We start from the raw sequence: 16,026 nt of genomic DNA on the forward strand, positions 1-16,026 counted from the left end.
AAGGCAGGTGGGGGAGGCCGAGCAGGGGGCTGGGATTTGGCTTGGGTCTGCGGAGGGGGCTGGTTCTGCAAGGACAGACGAGTGAGGAACTTGGAGTATCGATTTTTTTTTTTTTTTTTTAAATGAATCTCCCCCCCCAGGCTGTGCCTGGAGAAAAGGCAGCGTATCAAGTCTTTGACATTTTGATGTTTTTTGTTTTCCTCCCAAAAGGTAAAAAAGGGTAAATATTAGCACTTCATCAAAAAAAAAAAGAAAAAAAGAAAAAAAAAGATTTAAATTGTAATACGTTCAGACTTTCATTTTGGGTTGTGTGCTGAAGTGTGGGGGTATGCAAAGTCAAGTTACACACTCCTGAAGGAGGTACATGGCTTCAATAAAACATTGGGGAAAAAGATTTGATGTAAATGACAATGATCAGCTTTGCAGTAGGCTAAGCACAATTTGGGTGAACATATATTTTTTTGTAGGGTGTGCCAAGGGAAAAGCGGGTGCGCTAAGTAAGTTGGGAAGTTAAAGAGGATGCGTGTCAAAATTAATGATAGGCCTTTGGCAAAGAAGGCAGAAATGAATTTTTTTAGGTAGCTTTGTTTTTGGAGGGTGTTTCCTACAAAAAGGGGTGCGTCAGCTCAACTGGGATGGCGAAGGGGTTCTGTGGCTTGACGTATAGTTCCCCTCACCCAAAACAGGTTCGGTTAAAGGTGAGCAAAATCTTGTGGGCTGATGTTTGAGGAAATCCCATCATAGATGGAAACATGCAGGCCCGACGAGGCGGGAGCTTACAAATATGGTCCTCGGAGCGGGGGTGGGGCCACCGGCGGGGGCCGGGGGTTGGCTCTGGTAAGCGGGGACGTTGAAGTTGGGGGCGCTGGGCTCACGAGCAATACTCTGCTGCAGCTCTCTAAAAAATAAAAATAAAGAGAAAAATAAGAAATAAATTCATACCCATCAAAAACCAGACAAGGACCTCCTCTACTGGTTGAGTGACTCACTTGAGGAGCTCATCCCGTTCCGTCTTGCGAGCAAAGACAATGTCGCAGCATTTGTTCTGGAACTTGAGTAGGATCTCGGTCAGGTCGTTATAAAACTGCGAGGAAGCGGGTGACACAAACGGACGTGAGCGCCGGTGCCGCCACCCGACTCGGCAGGACGGACGGACGACGGGGAACCTTGGTGCCTTCGCGCAGGTTGTTGCTGATCTCCACGTAACTGTCGTGGGCAGAGGCCAGCTTCTTGAGGACCTCCTCTCGCTGGTTGGCCTCCGTGTTGGACTGCTTCAGGTTGCTGAACTCCTGATGTGAAGTCTAAAAAAAAAAAATAAAAATAAAAAAATAGGATCGGTGGCAAAGTCACCTTTCACGCATCTCGTTTCACGCCCTATCAACTCCCTGACAAACGGTGAGATCGGAGCCGACGTTTATTGCAGCTGATTTAATGCCGCCGCGCTTCAAAAATCACCACGATGCTCAAAGACGAGCAGTCACCGTTACAAGTGGTGCGTATAGCCGAACCTCAACTTTTAAGTAGTTACTTGAATGATTAAATTTTTTTTTTGCCTTTGGTCGCGTGCGCAAATTTCAACAAACTTCACAGCAAGCAGCAGTTTGGCAGAGAATGTCAACAATAATTTTTTTCCAAAAGGCTTTTTTGCCACTTCCAGTTGGAAGTTTGATGGACCTTGATGAAATTCGCTAGCTTTATGCTAACTCATAAAGGAAGGAAACGTTTCTCGGCCCACTGAATTATCATGATGGACAAACAGTTTCATTGTATTTTTATTAAAAACTGTTTCAACTTTTTCTTTTGGGAGGGGGGTGCGTTGGAACAGATAAATGGCATTTCAATTCATTTAAATAAAGGAGAGGATTTGAGACAGTGTGACCTCATACAACTAATTCATGGCGCCGCCATATTTTATGCTTCCTAAACCCGCACTAACTTGTGAAGAGAAAGTTAGCACAGTCAGGAATGTTTCCTTGGGTGTCTTTTTACTTTCTTTCAGTCTTACTAAAACGTTGGGTGGCATTTATTTCTTTCGTTATGACAGTTTAAAGATTAATTATCCGATGAATCGCTTACTGGAATTTTATTCTGTCAAATATTGGAATGGAAAAAATAAAATAAAAAAATATCAGCTGGACCCTACTCGTGTGTCTTGTGAGTAGTTTCATTTTAGTCGGTCTAACTTGCATTTCACCGCTTGTTACTTGTGACATGTCAAATCTGTGGTGGCGGTGGTTTGGTTGATGACCTGAATCTGTCCCAGCAGCTCCTCCTGCTGGCGAAGGTTGGCCATCACCCTCTGGTTGTGCTCGCTGTACAGCTGGTCCAGCTGCGGCACCGAGAGCTGCTCCTCATTAATGGCGCCGTCCTTCGCCAGCGCCGTCAGGAAGGTGGCGGACATGTCGAAGGTCACGCCCTTGATGTCCGATTCCAGCGTCTCGCGCTCCCGCTTCACCTCGTCCAAGCGGGCCAGCTGCGAGCGCAGCACGCCCACCACCTCGCTGCCCTGGAGCGTCTTGGTGGGGTTGGCGGAGGGCAGCGCGGCGCTCAGCTCGCTCTCGGGCTTGCACAGCAGGGCGATCATGTCACAGTGGGCGTTGTAGCGGTCCTTCACCACCTGGTCCGCTTGCACCGCCTTGTCCAGGATGTTGCGGAAATTGCCGCCCTCTAGGACACAAAGCCAAGACCTCAATTGTCGGGGGCGACTTTGGGTTTTCAGCCTCCTGCTCGGTAAAAATTACATTAATGGATCGTTTATGCCCGTTTTGGTTGGACATCATTTTGGAAAGGTAATAGAATATATCTGTGTAGTTCGAACAGCGAGCAAAGTGTGCGGCGGTTGTACCTGAGCGAAGGGGCTTGTACAGGTCTCCAGACGGGGTCCGGTTCCAGCGTTGGTTGAATTTGGCTCTCAGCTCAGTGTCTGTGGTCTCCTCGTCATCCAGCATTTTCAGCGCCTTGAAAGTCACATACGAATTAGTTCACGGAAAACGAGATTCCTGCTTATGCTGAATTTCCACCGGTGTCTTCAAAAGCGAATCATGACTCACAGAACACAAAAATCTGTGCAGCAACTTGGCTCAAAGCTGCGTACTTTTCCCTCTTTTGATTCCACTTCAGCTCTTTGTCTTTTTTTTTTTTTTTTTTTTAAATTCAGTCCTCCCCAACCCCATCAGTCGTGTCTACTTTTGGGAAATGTTTGACTTTGGACTTTTTCCCAGTTTATCAACAAACTTGGAAGCACGTTTCAAGTCGATCCTGCCGTCTGTTTGCATGTTTGTGTACAGGGCGGCTTGGCAGCAGAGATAGTGGACGCACAGTCCTTGGCCCGAAGATCAGTGGATTAAGTTTTTAATGAAGATCCTGATCTGGGATTTCCGCCATTAGGGGATTATTAAGGCTTTCTAATATTTGTGCGCGCGCGCGTGTGTGTGTAGTTGTGGCGATCTGTTCAGAAACAGCATCGCATGCTACTTTGTCAAGCTGCCGGCATGCATTTGAAGCGGCCGCTTCCATACCAACACTTTGTTGTTGCCGCTCCGTGCTGGCGTTTCAGCAACACTACTGACGGCCGCTTACGGAAACTTCCGTTACGCTTTATTTAAACTTAACATTGTACACGTTTCATAATGTACCAAATATTCAATGCTTTGTTGAAACATAAATTGTGTTCTATGGGGAAATGAGCATTTTTTGACCCAAGCATTAAAAAAATAAATAAATAAATAAAAGGACCCTTCAGATGAGACGCGTAATTTGAAGACTCTGATAGGACGATATTTTTTGCACACTTATCATTCCTCACCTCGTCCAGAATTTCCCTGTTGCGGGTGAGCAGCTCAGGCAAGTCTTTGATAAGCTGTTCGATGCTCTGCAGCCCCCCTTGCTGCACCACCGAGCGAGCCTTTTCGGCAATGGATTGCGGCACCGCGTCTCCGGAGAGGTCCTCCAGAGCGGCTGGCAGGTTGAGGGATGCCAGAACCCTGGTGGAACATTAGCCATCAAAGTCAGATTCGCTCGACCCACTAAACACGAGGCGGCGGCAAACGTGGACCAGATGCGTTTACCCGTTGCAGAGGTTGGTGGCCTCCCGCATGGTTCCCACCAGTCTGTTGACGGTTTCTGCTTTGCGCTGACCGTACGAGCTCATGGATTGCTGTACCGCCATGGGAACCATCTTCTCAAACAAATCTGGCGAGAGCACAGCGAGCTTTAGAATTATAAAAGCTTATTTGCCTTCCTAATTCACATAATAGTTGTCGCCTCTGTCAGAGAGTCATCATTGCTAGAGATTCCCGTTGTCTTCAGGGTTCCCACTCTTCAACTTGCTTTTTATTTATGGACCTTTTAAGGACTTTTGAGGGCTAATTTAGCAATTTCTTAAAGACTTTTTCTCCATTCAGCAGGGGATTCACAGTGGATTTAATGAACAGAAAGCCACATATCACAGAGCTGGTGTTCAATTCATTGCTGCCAAAGGAAGGGCACATCTTTATTTTTAGGGGCAATCAGCTAACCCTTTATTTGACATACTGCATGTCAAATTGGCGCCAGGCGCATTTTCCAACAAAACTATTAATTGGAAGGGTGGGGAAAGTGAAATACACAAATTAAATGAACACCACGTGTTAATTTTTAAGGATTTTTATTGATTTTAGAAGCTTTCCCTGAAAATTAAGGACAATTAAGAACATAATTTTACAACTTTTTTATGGATTTTTATTAACTTTAAGGACCCGCGGGAACCCTGGTCTTGTGTGTGTGTGTGTGTGTGTGTGTGTGTGTGTGTGTGTGTGTGTGTGTGTGTGTGTGCGTCGTACCTGAAAACTTTTGGCTGAGCGGCGGCGTGATGGTGGTGGCCTTAACCAAAGTGGCCTTGCCGATGGGCTCCAGATCCTTGATCTCAGGCACGCGGTCGTGGTAGATGAAGTCGTTGTCCTTCCTGGCAGCGGTGAGCGATCGGTTGATCTTCTCGGTCAGGTCCTTGACGCTCACGTACTCGTCGTAGCGTGTCGCAACCGTCTTCACCAGATCGGCCGCACGCTGAACGCATGGAAGGCGTGAGAAACTTCCTTTGCACTGTTTTTTTTTTTTTTTCTGGGAAGGACCAATGCGCACCACCGACCTGCAGGCGAGCGATTTCCTCGCCAAACTGCTTCTTGTGCTTCGCAAGGACGCTCTGGTGGAGCTCGGCGTTGGCCTGCATGATGCAGTGCTTGGCCGCCAGCACCGGCAGCACTTCCTGAAAATAAAAATACTGACCAGGGAGAAGGCAACCACAGAGCGGGAGGCACACAAATGCACACACATGCACAGTACCAAGGCAGTCCAACAACGACAACAGCAAAAGCAGCCAAGGGGGTGCAAAATAAAAACAGCAAGGAAAAAAACAACAACAACAAAAAAAAAAAGAGGGGGGGTTAACACGCCACCACCACAGGAGATGCAGAAAGAAAAGGAAGACAACGGGAGAGAAAAAAGAAGAGGCTGTGAGTGGTTAACCCTTCAGCAGGAGGTGCCAAAACCTCACCCAAAAGTTACCCAAACACACACATGCGCCAGTGTGCTTTTCCAACGCTAATTTCAGATGCACAGGAGGTCTTAAATAAACATGTTTCATTTTTATGGTTGGACAGCATCGTACTGTCCCGAATATTTTGACCCTCATGAAGCTAACCACAATAATGAAGACATTTTTCCAAGTGCGTCTAGAGTTGTGGCCGGTGGGGGTCTAATACACAATTTCGAAGCTCCACAAAGAATGATAAACTTTGCCTGATGATGTCATCAACGTGAACCAACCAATCAGAGGAGTAGGAAGAAGAGAAGGAGTAGGAACCCAAGAGTGGGGGAAAAAAAACAAGAGGCCACATGTGGACAGTCCCACAACCAGTGTCATTCTATTTTATTTCATACATGATTTATAGATATTCATATTAGATTAACTTTTTTTATAGCATTCTGCAATTATTTTATTTCTCATCAATTACTATAGATTAATGATATTAGATAAGATGAGGTAAATGCATATTATTTTATGATTAAGTGATTTGTAATTTTATACATTAGAAAAAAAAATCTGTTGTGTCCAACAAAAATCAAAAAGGTCCAAATTTGTCAAAACTGTGATGACAAAAAAAGGACAATTTGGAGATAGATTGGTGAAAAAAAAATGATCAACGTAATTATGTTTGTTTAATAATGATAAATTGATTGTGACCTTTTAATTTGAAAAAAATGATTCGCATGCCCTGATGTAATTTCAACGAGATGAATGCGGTTTTATTTTTTTTCCAATTAGAGAACATGGACCTTTAAATAGCGCCTCTGTCACCTGCCTAATGAGTGTAATCCGCAAGATAAAATCCATTCGTCTTATCTTATTGAAATGAATATGAACCTTTAATTAAAAAAAAACAACAAAAAAACATTGAGATAAACATGGCCTCTCAATCAAGTAACTAAACAAATAAAGAGCTGAACGTGACCCTTTGTAATTATGTTGGCTTGTTGGAATGCCGAGCATAGTCGTGAGCCAGGTACAACAGCACACAAAAAAAAAAGTGCTTTACACGCACAATTACTGAGCGTGTGTATCATCGGTTGTCAGGTTGAGCATGTTCGGCATACCTTAGGCAGGTTGTCTTTGTACTGACACTGCTTGAAGGCGTCACCGTAGAAGTCTGCCGCTTGATTGGACAGCTTGGCGATGATGGCGTCCTTCATCCTGTCTGAATACGACCACAAGTTTTTTGGTTTTTTTTAACGCTGCATGTGTGCGCAAAAAAATCCCTTCTAATTGATGCTTCCCCCCATCTGCACTTGAGTAAATAAACAACCCCCGGCCAACATCTTGTTGCGAAAATATGGTCATGCACAACTCCGGAGACAGAACTGGGCCACAAGCTGGATCATTGTGATGATAAATGTCCCCTGGTGGCTAATTAAAAACGCTGCATGGCTCCCAAAAGTAAGATGCTAAACATAACAGGAAGATAGTGGTTCTGATTTTAACAGCGGGAATAAATCAAATGGGTTTGTTTTACCTGTGGTGGCTTTGAGGAAGAAGACCTCCTGGGCCTGCGCCAGCATGATGATGCTGAGGGTGCCCACCGTTTCGGGGGCTATGTCCATGGTGGGCTCACGGTTGAGGGCCGACAGCACCGTGTCTTTGATGTGGCCGAAGGCGCCGCTAGCCAGCTGCGCAACAAAACACGGTCACATTCAAGATGTCCTCCAAAACAACATACCTGAGAGGGTCCACTCTATTTCAGTTAGTGTGTCAGCAGAAAATACTTCTCGACAAACTTCCTCCGAATTAACCAGAAGGGTGGCGTGAAGTTGAATGCAGATCTGACTAAATTTATGAATCAGGGAATTTATTTCGACTTTTAATGACTATAGTCGACTCAGAGCATCCATACGAGTGGGTCTGCGGCATGCTAAATCACCTGATAATATTTGGCGGCGTTTTTGAGGCCCTCGTCGTTGTCCAGGTTCTGTTCGGCGGCGATCTGGCTGGCCAGCGCTGCGGCGTTGAACAGCACGCATGTCTTCTCGTAGCCCAGGCTGGCCAACGCTGCGAAACATGGCACACATTTTAGCCTCGCAAACCTTCGACCACCTAGCTCTTTGAGCTGCTTTGACATTTTGTTTGCAAAACAAAACTAACGCTAGCAGGCTAACACACACACAGGTCTGGTAATTATCTTTTTTTTTAGTCCACTGTTTTAAGATTTTTTCTTTATGTATGCGTTGATACACATCTTGAAATTTCAGGGATAAAACACACAAACACACCCTCGTGCTCAGATGTAACACAAGAATCCATTTTGTTCAACCTGTTTGGCCGTGTCGTGTAATCTATTTATAGCACGTCGGAGATGAATGGTCACCCTGGTCAAGCGCTTACCAAGCTTGACGGAACCGCCAAACAGCGAGCCCTTATCGAAGGCATCTTTCCACGTGAAGGTTAAGCACAGCTGCAGAGGGAGAATCAAAACACGGTCACAGACAACTTGTTGATTGTTGGAGGAGGGTGTGTGTGTGAAAAAAACAAAAAAAAAAAAACAGCACTGTGTAATCCATTACCTGGTTTTCACAGAAGGGGAACTTGGGCTCCACAGCGCATAGTTGGTCATAATATCTGTACAGAGGGAACACGTGACACTGCTCAAAATGGGCGCCTAAGATGTAGATTTACAAAAAACTTGCGCTAACATGGGGCTGGCTGCTATAAGTCTCTTCACTCAATCTTGAACTAATTCTAAATTCTAAATGTTAGCTGGTAATGCTAAGCACAAGCTAGCTAAATGGCCACTGGCTAGCCGCTATACGTATTGTTACTTGTTATTAAAATAACTGGTAGTGTTTTATCATTTATCTGTGACAATAAAATGTGTTAGCTACCAACAAAGCGCTAACTGGTTATCTTATTTCTTAAACCTGCTCATGTTAAGTGCTAGCTTGCTAGTAAATTCAAGTACACTGCCCAGTTTATTTTACGACCAACAGCTAACAGCAGCTAAAAGGGCTAACTACTAGCATTTAGCACTAGCTTGTTAGCTTCATTTTACACTCAAGGGCCAACTGAAAATTGTAGCTGCTAACGTGAAGTGCTAGCTGACTAGTTTCCTTTTACGCTTACATGCAACGTTAGCTGCTAGCATTAAAGAGTAACCCTCAACTCCTCGCATACGCTCGTACCTTTTAACTGAAAAAGTTAATAAATAAACCAGTGTCTATTGCATAAACATTAGGCTGGATGAATTAGTCACACGTGTTACGTTGACATAAGGGGATCTGATTTGAGGAAGTACTGTGACAATGAGTTGTGGGACTTAGCCACAGCCAGGGCAAATTCATGTTAAGACATATGTGATATAACAAAAATAAACAAAAAGCTGCTTTCACACGCAGACAAGCAACGTTGGAAGGTGAGCTGAGGTGTGGTTGAGTCAAGAAAACCCGAGCGCACACAACGGTTGCCGCGGTGATTTAAACAAATGCTCTGCCCTCTCGCTCTTCACCCCCCACCCACACCTTCTCTGGTTGTTGTTGTTCCCATGGCGACATGAAGGAGCAAAGGTCCACTGAACCAATGTGTTGCTCTTTCACACAGAGCTACTGCACCAGAGCTAAATTGAGCATACTATGACAAGATCTTGTTTCTGCTCGGCCTCTTGATCGCACTCGCACTCAAATCTCTTTTACAGATTATGCAAAATGGAGCTATAATTATACTGCTATTGTGCTGAACTAAATAAAGACTAGGAGAAAGTTAATCTTGGCACTGATAGTCAAAAAAGCCCCGAAAGCATAGAACATACCTGACGAGTCATGTCAGCGGAATCCTGCCAGTCGCTTGGTAAGAAGTCTAACAACATCGCTTGGGATTTTTAAGTCATATGACATGCATGACACGTATGGGAAAATTGTGACGATAGAGACAAATGACGTTGCTTTTTTTTGGGGGGACTTCGCCAGAGAAATTTTTTTAATGCGTTTGGAGAAAGTCAGGATTTTACGTAAATACTAGGATTAAAAAAGTAAAATAAATATCTACAGAAATTAATTATTTTGATTTTTGTAGTTTTATTTTGGAGAGAGAAACAACATTTTGTACAGGAAACAACGTTGGGATCTTTTGAGGAAAGAGGTCGGAACCTTACATCGTCAGATTGAAAAAAATATACATATTAAATAACACCCTCGATGAAATTCCCCCAAATTAGAAAATAAATCACGTTTTTGGTTCATCAGAGTTAAAATACTTGAAAAGTAAAATGTGGCAATCACAGATGGTCTTGTTAATTTATTTTCTAATTGAGGAAAATAACTGTTTGCACTTCGTCAAGAAAAAAGTTGACAGACATAAACAAAGATAGCACAATAATTTTTATGCATGTAAAAAGCGATACATAAAATAAAGATCAGGAAAACTGCCCCAATTTTTTTTTTTAGAAAAAAAAGTGTAATTTTAAAGTTGCATATACTGTATTCTATTCATACATAAAACTTCTAAATATATTTGGTAAAAATATTAGAGCCTTTGAAAAATGTCCCATTCTGCCGAGTAAAATGTCAACATAATTTTTGAAAAAAACAAAGCCACGACATTGCTTGAGATTAACCCCTTCTTCCACGAAAAACTAATTTATTTGCAAAAAGTTTTACAGTATTGTTAAAGCGTTTTTCAATCATGTGAGCTCGATTAATCCACTGGCTAATATGTTGTGGTCACGTGACAGGAGCAAGCATTTCAATCGAATTCAAGCGTGCTAAAGTCCGCCGTCAGCGTGAGTTTTACTGCAAACTAAAACAAATATTGTAAATAAAGTTATCGCTGCCCCAAATCATTATTTCAACCTACGCTTGGGTGACTTACTGGATGGTCAAGCCCAAATAGCCAGCTAACTACTTTAGCTTAGCCAGCCAAGGATAACGCAGCTAACGTATCAGGGTGCGGCGAGGCAACATTACAGAATGTAAAATGGCGGCTACTCCACTTCTACTAACAACGACAAATTTCCTCTGTTGCAGATCACTTCGTTTTTCACCTGAGCAGGCTTTCCAGGCAGCTCTCGTGTTTGTCCAGCGGCCTTCCTAGAGCGTTCCGCCGGAGCTTGTTGAGCTCCTCCACGGCTCGAATGTACTCCGCCTGCTCTTCGCCCGCCGGGTAAGTGGACGTCACGTATTTCGACAGGGGCTTGACCAAGTCCACTTCTGAGGACTTTTTCAGCGGCACGGAAATAAACGTCGCCATTTGGTGCCGCAGGAGTGTGCGTCAACTTTGTTCGGGGAGAGGACAGCAGAGGTCCACCGATCGACCACGGAACACAAGCGAAAAGCCAGTAGATTCACTTCCTGGATCTGGCCTGTCAAATGACGTAATAGAGACGGGAACGCTCGCGCTGCGCAGACTCAGTAGGTTGGCCTTTTATTTTATTTTTTTTAAATAATAATAAAATATTGTTTAGTGAATCAACCCGTTATATCCAAATAAAAGAAGGAAAATAAATGTGACAAATTCTCTTCTTAGATATGAAGTAACGAAGGATTTTTTTTGTGCCGTGTGTTCCAACCAAAATGACTTTAAAGCTCAGTGCTGTACTTGGCTGAGCTTGCTTATCTCGGTAATTTTTGAACAAGTGTCTTTTTGTTTATTGCATTTTTCTAAACAAGTATTGAATTATGATAAATAGTTTAAGAGAATGTATATTTATCGTTTATCAGGAAAAAGGCATGAGAAAAGTCTGTAAATTTTTTTAGAACGAGTCACATTCTCTAGCAAAATGTAATCTTATACAAATGAAGTTGTACTTTTTTGAGGGAGATTTTTTTTTCCAAGAAAAACTTCATCTCAATCATACTTTATCAAGAAAAAAAAGTTTTTGTGAAAAGACGTAATGATAGTCATGTTTTTTTAAGACTAAAAAAAACTATAGATAAATTTATATTTTTAAGACATTATTCTAACGATAAAATCACATTTTTATGGAAAAGTCATTTCTTTAAAGACAAAAAGAGCCTCCGGCTCCCATCCATCCCCCTTCGATAGAGGGCTGTTATAAACAAGCCATACATGAAGTCTATTCGTGTATGGCTTTTTTATAACAGCCTTCCAATATGGCCGCCGGTAGTGCATTGTGGGTAATTGCTAAAAGTACGGAGCCCTCTAAATTGGACTCCTGAAACGTAAACTCGGAAAGAATTGACAAAATAGCTTCATGAACAAAAGTAGTTTGCAAGATCAACAAAGAATGCTGGTAAGGGAAAAAAGATAACCAAAAACGCTTGCAACAAAGGCAATGATAAAAACAAACAGAAACGGCGTGTATGGCTTGTTTATGACAGCCCTCCAATATGGCCGGCGGGAGGGGCATTTTAGGAAGGTTTGGGGTGATGGACTACCAACTACACACAAACACACACGCACACACAGAGTTTGTGAGTTTTCAGTGCAGGCTTGGTCTCATCTCAAAAAAGTAGGACAGGACAAGACAGGACGGGCGACGTCTGACGTCTTCCCCCGACTTCCACATGCAACATGTTTGTCATAGCCACAAATCTACCATTAAGAATGGGAGGAAAATTAAACAAAACACATGCACATTCACGCGATTAAAGAGGCAGACACCTCATTTAGGAGGCTTGACTAAAAACTATACAGTATGTGATTTTTTTTTCTGTTTGTACTAAGGACTTTTGAGGCTCACACTGAAAAGAAAAGTAGTATACTGGAGGAATTTTGTCAGATTATTTTCAACCGAGAACGTTTCCAAAAGTATGTATATTTTGAGGGGCGAAAAAAATGACTTTCTAATGACAAAAATTACAATTGGGAAAAACTTTTTTTTTTTAGATGTATTATTTTGAAGGAGTGGGGGGGGAACAAATGTTGGGACAATTTTTGTTCTTTTGGGTAAAAGGTAGTTTTGATTACTAGTACTCAATGAAATGATGGCACCAAGTTATTAAAAAATATTCAAAATTAAGTCAAATTTTATGTCGCATTTTGACAAGATTTGTTTTTTGGGGGGGGCGAATAGGGAGAATTAAAATAGTGACATTCCTGAAAATAAAACAGCACCCCCGCTTTTTCCTAAAAAAGAATTAGCAGACATTTTCTTCTCAAAGAAATAAAACAATTTCTCCAAAAATGACTTTGAATCATGATGAAAAAGTTTTATCTCCCTGATTTTCAAAAACTGATTAAACATTCCCGACTTCATTCTCAAGGTATTAGTAGTGTTTTCTTGTCAGTGTGGCCCAAACATTTTAGATATATTTTTGAGGCTAATTACCTTGCACTCGCTCGCTTTGTTGCCCAACTAAAGACAAAAAAAAAAAAAAAAAATTCAGAGGATGGACATGGAGCTGCCATGATGTCTGTAGGATGACGCTGATGAGCTGCTCGCGCACAAAAACAAACAAAAAAAGTGCTGACTCTCTCAAAAAGTATTTTTGGTCCTTTTTCTGGGATTGAGCTGGTCTAACACAAGAATGTTTCCGGAACACAAAGCGGCGAGTAACAGAGAGAAAGAAAGAGAGAGAGAGAGAGAGAGAGAGATCGAGACAACACCCAAAAGGAAAAATGACGACGTATATCCACGTATTTAGTTTGCTGAGCACAGAGCTGGTCGATAACATTAAGACAACACCCTCCCCCCTTCTCTTGCGCTTCTCAATCAAGTTGATGAGCAAAACAGCATCCGATACTGGCCTGCGTAAAATACATAAAAACTAAGCAAAGCAAAGGAAAGAAACAACAACAACAACAAAAAAAAAAAAGCTCTCCAGCCAGCCCAAGACAACTCTTCCTGTGTTTTCAATATGAAACAGTGGACACATCCCCCGCATGTCAGATGCTAACATTTTTACACGCCTCTTCTCTTGGCCGTCCATTCGATCGAGAGCGGAGGGGTGAGGTGGGTGGGTGAGAAGGAACGCACAGGCAGAGTCAGACGTTCGGGTAGGGTTGGGGGGGAGAATGGCTGATGGTGGTCCTGGCTTTACTTCAGGATGAGGTGGAGTCCTTCGCCCTGCTCGTCTGCAAAAAAGAGCGACGGCGCCGTTCAAAAGTGTTGCTGATGTTGCCCCTCAAAAAAAAACAAAAAAAAAAACAAAACCTCACCTTTGACGGTGTTGATGACAAAGCAGCTCTCGTCCGTCAAGTTGTACACCATCTGCACACACCGGCATATCGCGATTAGTACGAACACTGCATGAACAACGCACACACCCACACTTGAAACACCAAATTAGCATTTTGCAAAAGAGTATCTCAAATTGGAGATGAGTGAATTCGTAATTACAGTGAACCCTCCTTTATCGCGTTCCAAAAAGAACCGGCCGGCGATCGGCGAAATCCGTGAAGTAGTCAGTGTAACTGCTCCTAAAGGTTTTCTTAGTTTAGAAAGACTTTACGAGTTGACCAATGTTCGGCAGCCTTTATTATCCAACAAAACTATGACAAAAATATACAATTACACAATGTATACCATACTAACATGCATCTCGACGACATTAAACACACGTTAGTCATGGCCACATATCGTTTCGCCTTCTCAACAAGAATTTAGGAGTAGTAAGAAGAAATCAAAGCTCTTGCCGTATGCACCCCACGCTTTTGTCTCTTTGCTCAAACTGACGAAAGTGAACCACTTCCTGCCACTCAATGCAACCCTCAAATGTAACAGCAGGGGGCAGATTAACCCAAATAAATGTGGGGTCCTCAGCAAGGACAGTTACAGTCAGCTTTATTATTGGACAAAACAATACTGTACTATAGAATGAGACCAAAGATCTAAAACCTGTTTTGGTGGCAAATGTAAATTTGGCAAGCTGTACAGAGACGAGGGGCGGAGACAGTTGACATTGGTCTACAGTCCCATAGCCAATCAGGATGCAGAACACAACGCGCATATAAATGACTCAAAACGACACATAGAAATAGATACCCAATCCTCGTCCGTACACTTTGTGCTCTGTCTTGCTCGAAAAAAAAAAAAAAAAGACAAAATTGTATATGTTAGGAGAAGGCAGTTTGAAATGGATGCAGTACATGATTTGGCCGCTGGGGGTCAGTGTTAACCAAATCATGAAAGAGCTCCCTGACGTTCCAGGTTCCTGGAAGGCAGGCAGGCAGGCAGGCAGCATGCTTACCTGGTCGCTGAGCAGAATGTGGATGCCGGTGGGTCCTTGTCTGTACACCTGGTTAATGGTCCCCAGCGGGAGCCCGCACACGCTGGCCATCTTGCGGATCAGCTCGGCTGCCGTCAGCTCTTCCAGGTACAAAGCATGGTACACTGTCATGGGGCAAGGGACGATATTCCGTTGAGCTCATATTTGACAGCTATATGAATACTGAAAAAAAAAAAAAAAAAAAAGAAAAAAAGTATCCTACCATGTAAACTGGGTGAGACGACCTGTTCGCCATTTTCGCTGGGGGTGTGTCTCTCCAGCAGGGGGCTGTGCTGAGGGGATTCCTGACACACGTACACAGTCAAGCGGGGACGCACGGACCTTAATACACACACAAAATAAACACCGCTGTCCCTAAATGAAGCTCAAAGAAGTGCACACGAGCGCCCGAGAGGTGAGAGCACACACTTTGATTTGAGTGCATTGAAGAGTCGGATTCCGTCCGCAGGACCGCAAATCTGGACCAGGTCATCCCGGGTTAGCTTTAACAAATCAGAACCTGAACAAACAAAGTGAGCCAAGTGAACAAATAAGCATTTACATACGATGGAAAATCTCATTGAGTGCCAACCCGGTGTCTATTTACACGTTTTCTTAACATTGCATCATCATTTTTTTCTGTGGTCTTGTTTACAGTATCTGTTAGGGCTGTGCAATATGCTCAAAATTTAATATTTTCATATCAGTTATCTTTGACGGAGTAATAACGATATTACTATGGGTTCATTGGCTGGTTTTAACAGTCAATCAACGGCGAACTTTAAAAGGAGGAATGTGAGCGGTTAAACCGAGCTTTATACGCAGCGCAACCGTGGCAAGGTCACGTGACTGATCTCGTCCTCATCTTGATTTTGATGTGTCAAGATATATCGCCCAGCGATTGTACATGTATTTGCTTTGTGGATGGATGCTTGTTTCGAAAACAGTTTTTTTTTTAAGACTACACAACACTTAAGTGTGATTTTTAAAAAAATATCTTACACAAGAAATATTAAAAAAAAAAAAAGACAAATGTTAAAACTAAAAAACGAAAAAAAAAAAACTGCAAGTGAAGCTTAAGATATAATCATTTAACATTTTCGGTTTCGGGCAAGAATTTTAATTTCAGCGCATCTCTAACCATATTTAGAGGTCCGCCCGCATCTGTGTTTACCTGAGAAGTGAGTGAAGACTCGCGTGTAGGAGTTGAATCGGTTTTTCAGCAGCCATTTTTGTGTGTCCTGAATGGACGCGGTGGGACTCAACTGCTGCAGGGGAGACGCCACAGAACGTCAACGCACACACATATGCGCACGCACGCACACACACACACACACACAC

The 16,026-nt window shown here is 42.9% G+C and overlaps 2 protein-coding genes across 2 annotated transcripts in view; both read right to left on the reverse strand.

The window, feature by feature from the left end:
• pdcd6ip (programmed cell death 6 interacting protein) overlaps positions 1 to 10,871 on the reverse strand; it is an 11,592-nt gene extending 721 nt beyond the window's left edge. Inside the window, exons 1-16 of the mRNA XM_019874142.1 lie at positions 10,560 to 10,871; positions 8,092 to 8,146; positions 7,913 to 7,982; positions 7,452 to 7,579; positions 7,047 to 7,200; positions 6,631 to 6,731; positions 5,126 to 5,257; positions 4,821 to 5,043; positions 4,068 to 4,191; positions 3,806 to 3,983; positions 2,846 to 2,957; positions 2,249 to 2,667; positions 1,167 to 1,301; positions 990 to 1,084; positions 781 to 898; positions 1 to 65 (exon numbers count right to left, since the gene is read on the reverse strand). The exon at positions 1 to 65 is cut by the window's left edge and continues 35 nt beyond it. Of these exons, the coding sequence (XP_019729701.1) occupies positions 1 to 65; positions 781 to 898; positions 990 to 1,084; positions 1,167 to 1,301; positions 2,249 to 2,667; positions 2,846 to 2,957; positions 3,806 to 3,983; positions 4,068 to 4,191; positions 4,821 to 5,043; positions 5,126 to 5,257; positions 6,631 to 6,731; positions 7,047 to 7,200; positions 7,452 to 7,579; positions 7,913 to 7,982; positions 8,092 to 8,146; positions 10,560 to 10,765 (2,315 nt within the window). The 5' untranslated portion in view covers positions 10,766 to 10,871. The remainder of the gene's footprint in view (positions 66 to 780; positions 899 to 989; positions 1,085 to 1,166; positions 1,302 to 2,248; positions 2,668 to 2,845; positions 2,958 to 3,805; positions 3,984 to 4,067; positions 4,192 to 4,820; positions 5,044 to 5,125; positions 5,258 to 6,630; positions 6,732 to 7,046; positions 7,201 to 7,451; positions 7,580 to 7,912; positions 7,983 to 8,091; positions 8,147 to 10,559) is intronic.
• A 1,674-nt stretch (positions 10,872 to 12,545) lies between these two features.
• The window catches only part of ubp1 (upstream binding protein 1), a 10,682-nt gene continuing 7,201 nt past the window's right edge, over positions 12,546 to 16,026 (reverse strand). The window contains 6 exon segments of the mRNA XM_019874143.1: positions 12,546 to 13,552; positions 13,637 to 13,688; positions 14,668 to 14,810; positions 14,909 to 15,027; positions 15,115 to 15,205; positions 15,860 to 15,988. Coding sequence (XP_019729702.1) covers positions 13,515 to 13,552; positions 13,637 to 13,688; positions 14,668 to 14,810; positions 14,909 to 15,027; positions 15,115 to 15,205; positions 15,860 to 15,988 — 572 coding nt within the window. The 3' untranslated portion in view covers positions 12,546 to 13,514.

The sequence above is a fragment of the Hippocampus comes genome, unplaced genomic scaffold (assembly GCF_001891065.2).
Source record: "Hippocampus comes isolate QL1 unplaced genomic scaffold, H_comes_QL1_v1.1 scaffold166, whole genome shotgun sequence".
Lineage (NCBI taxonomy): Eukaryota > Metazoa > Chordata > Actinopteri > Syngnathiformes > Syngnathidae > Hippocampus > Hippocampus comes.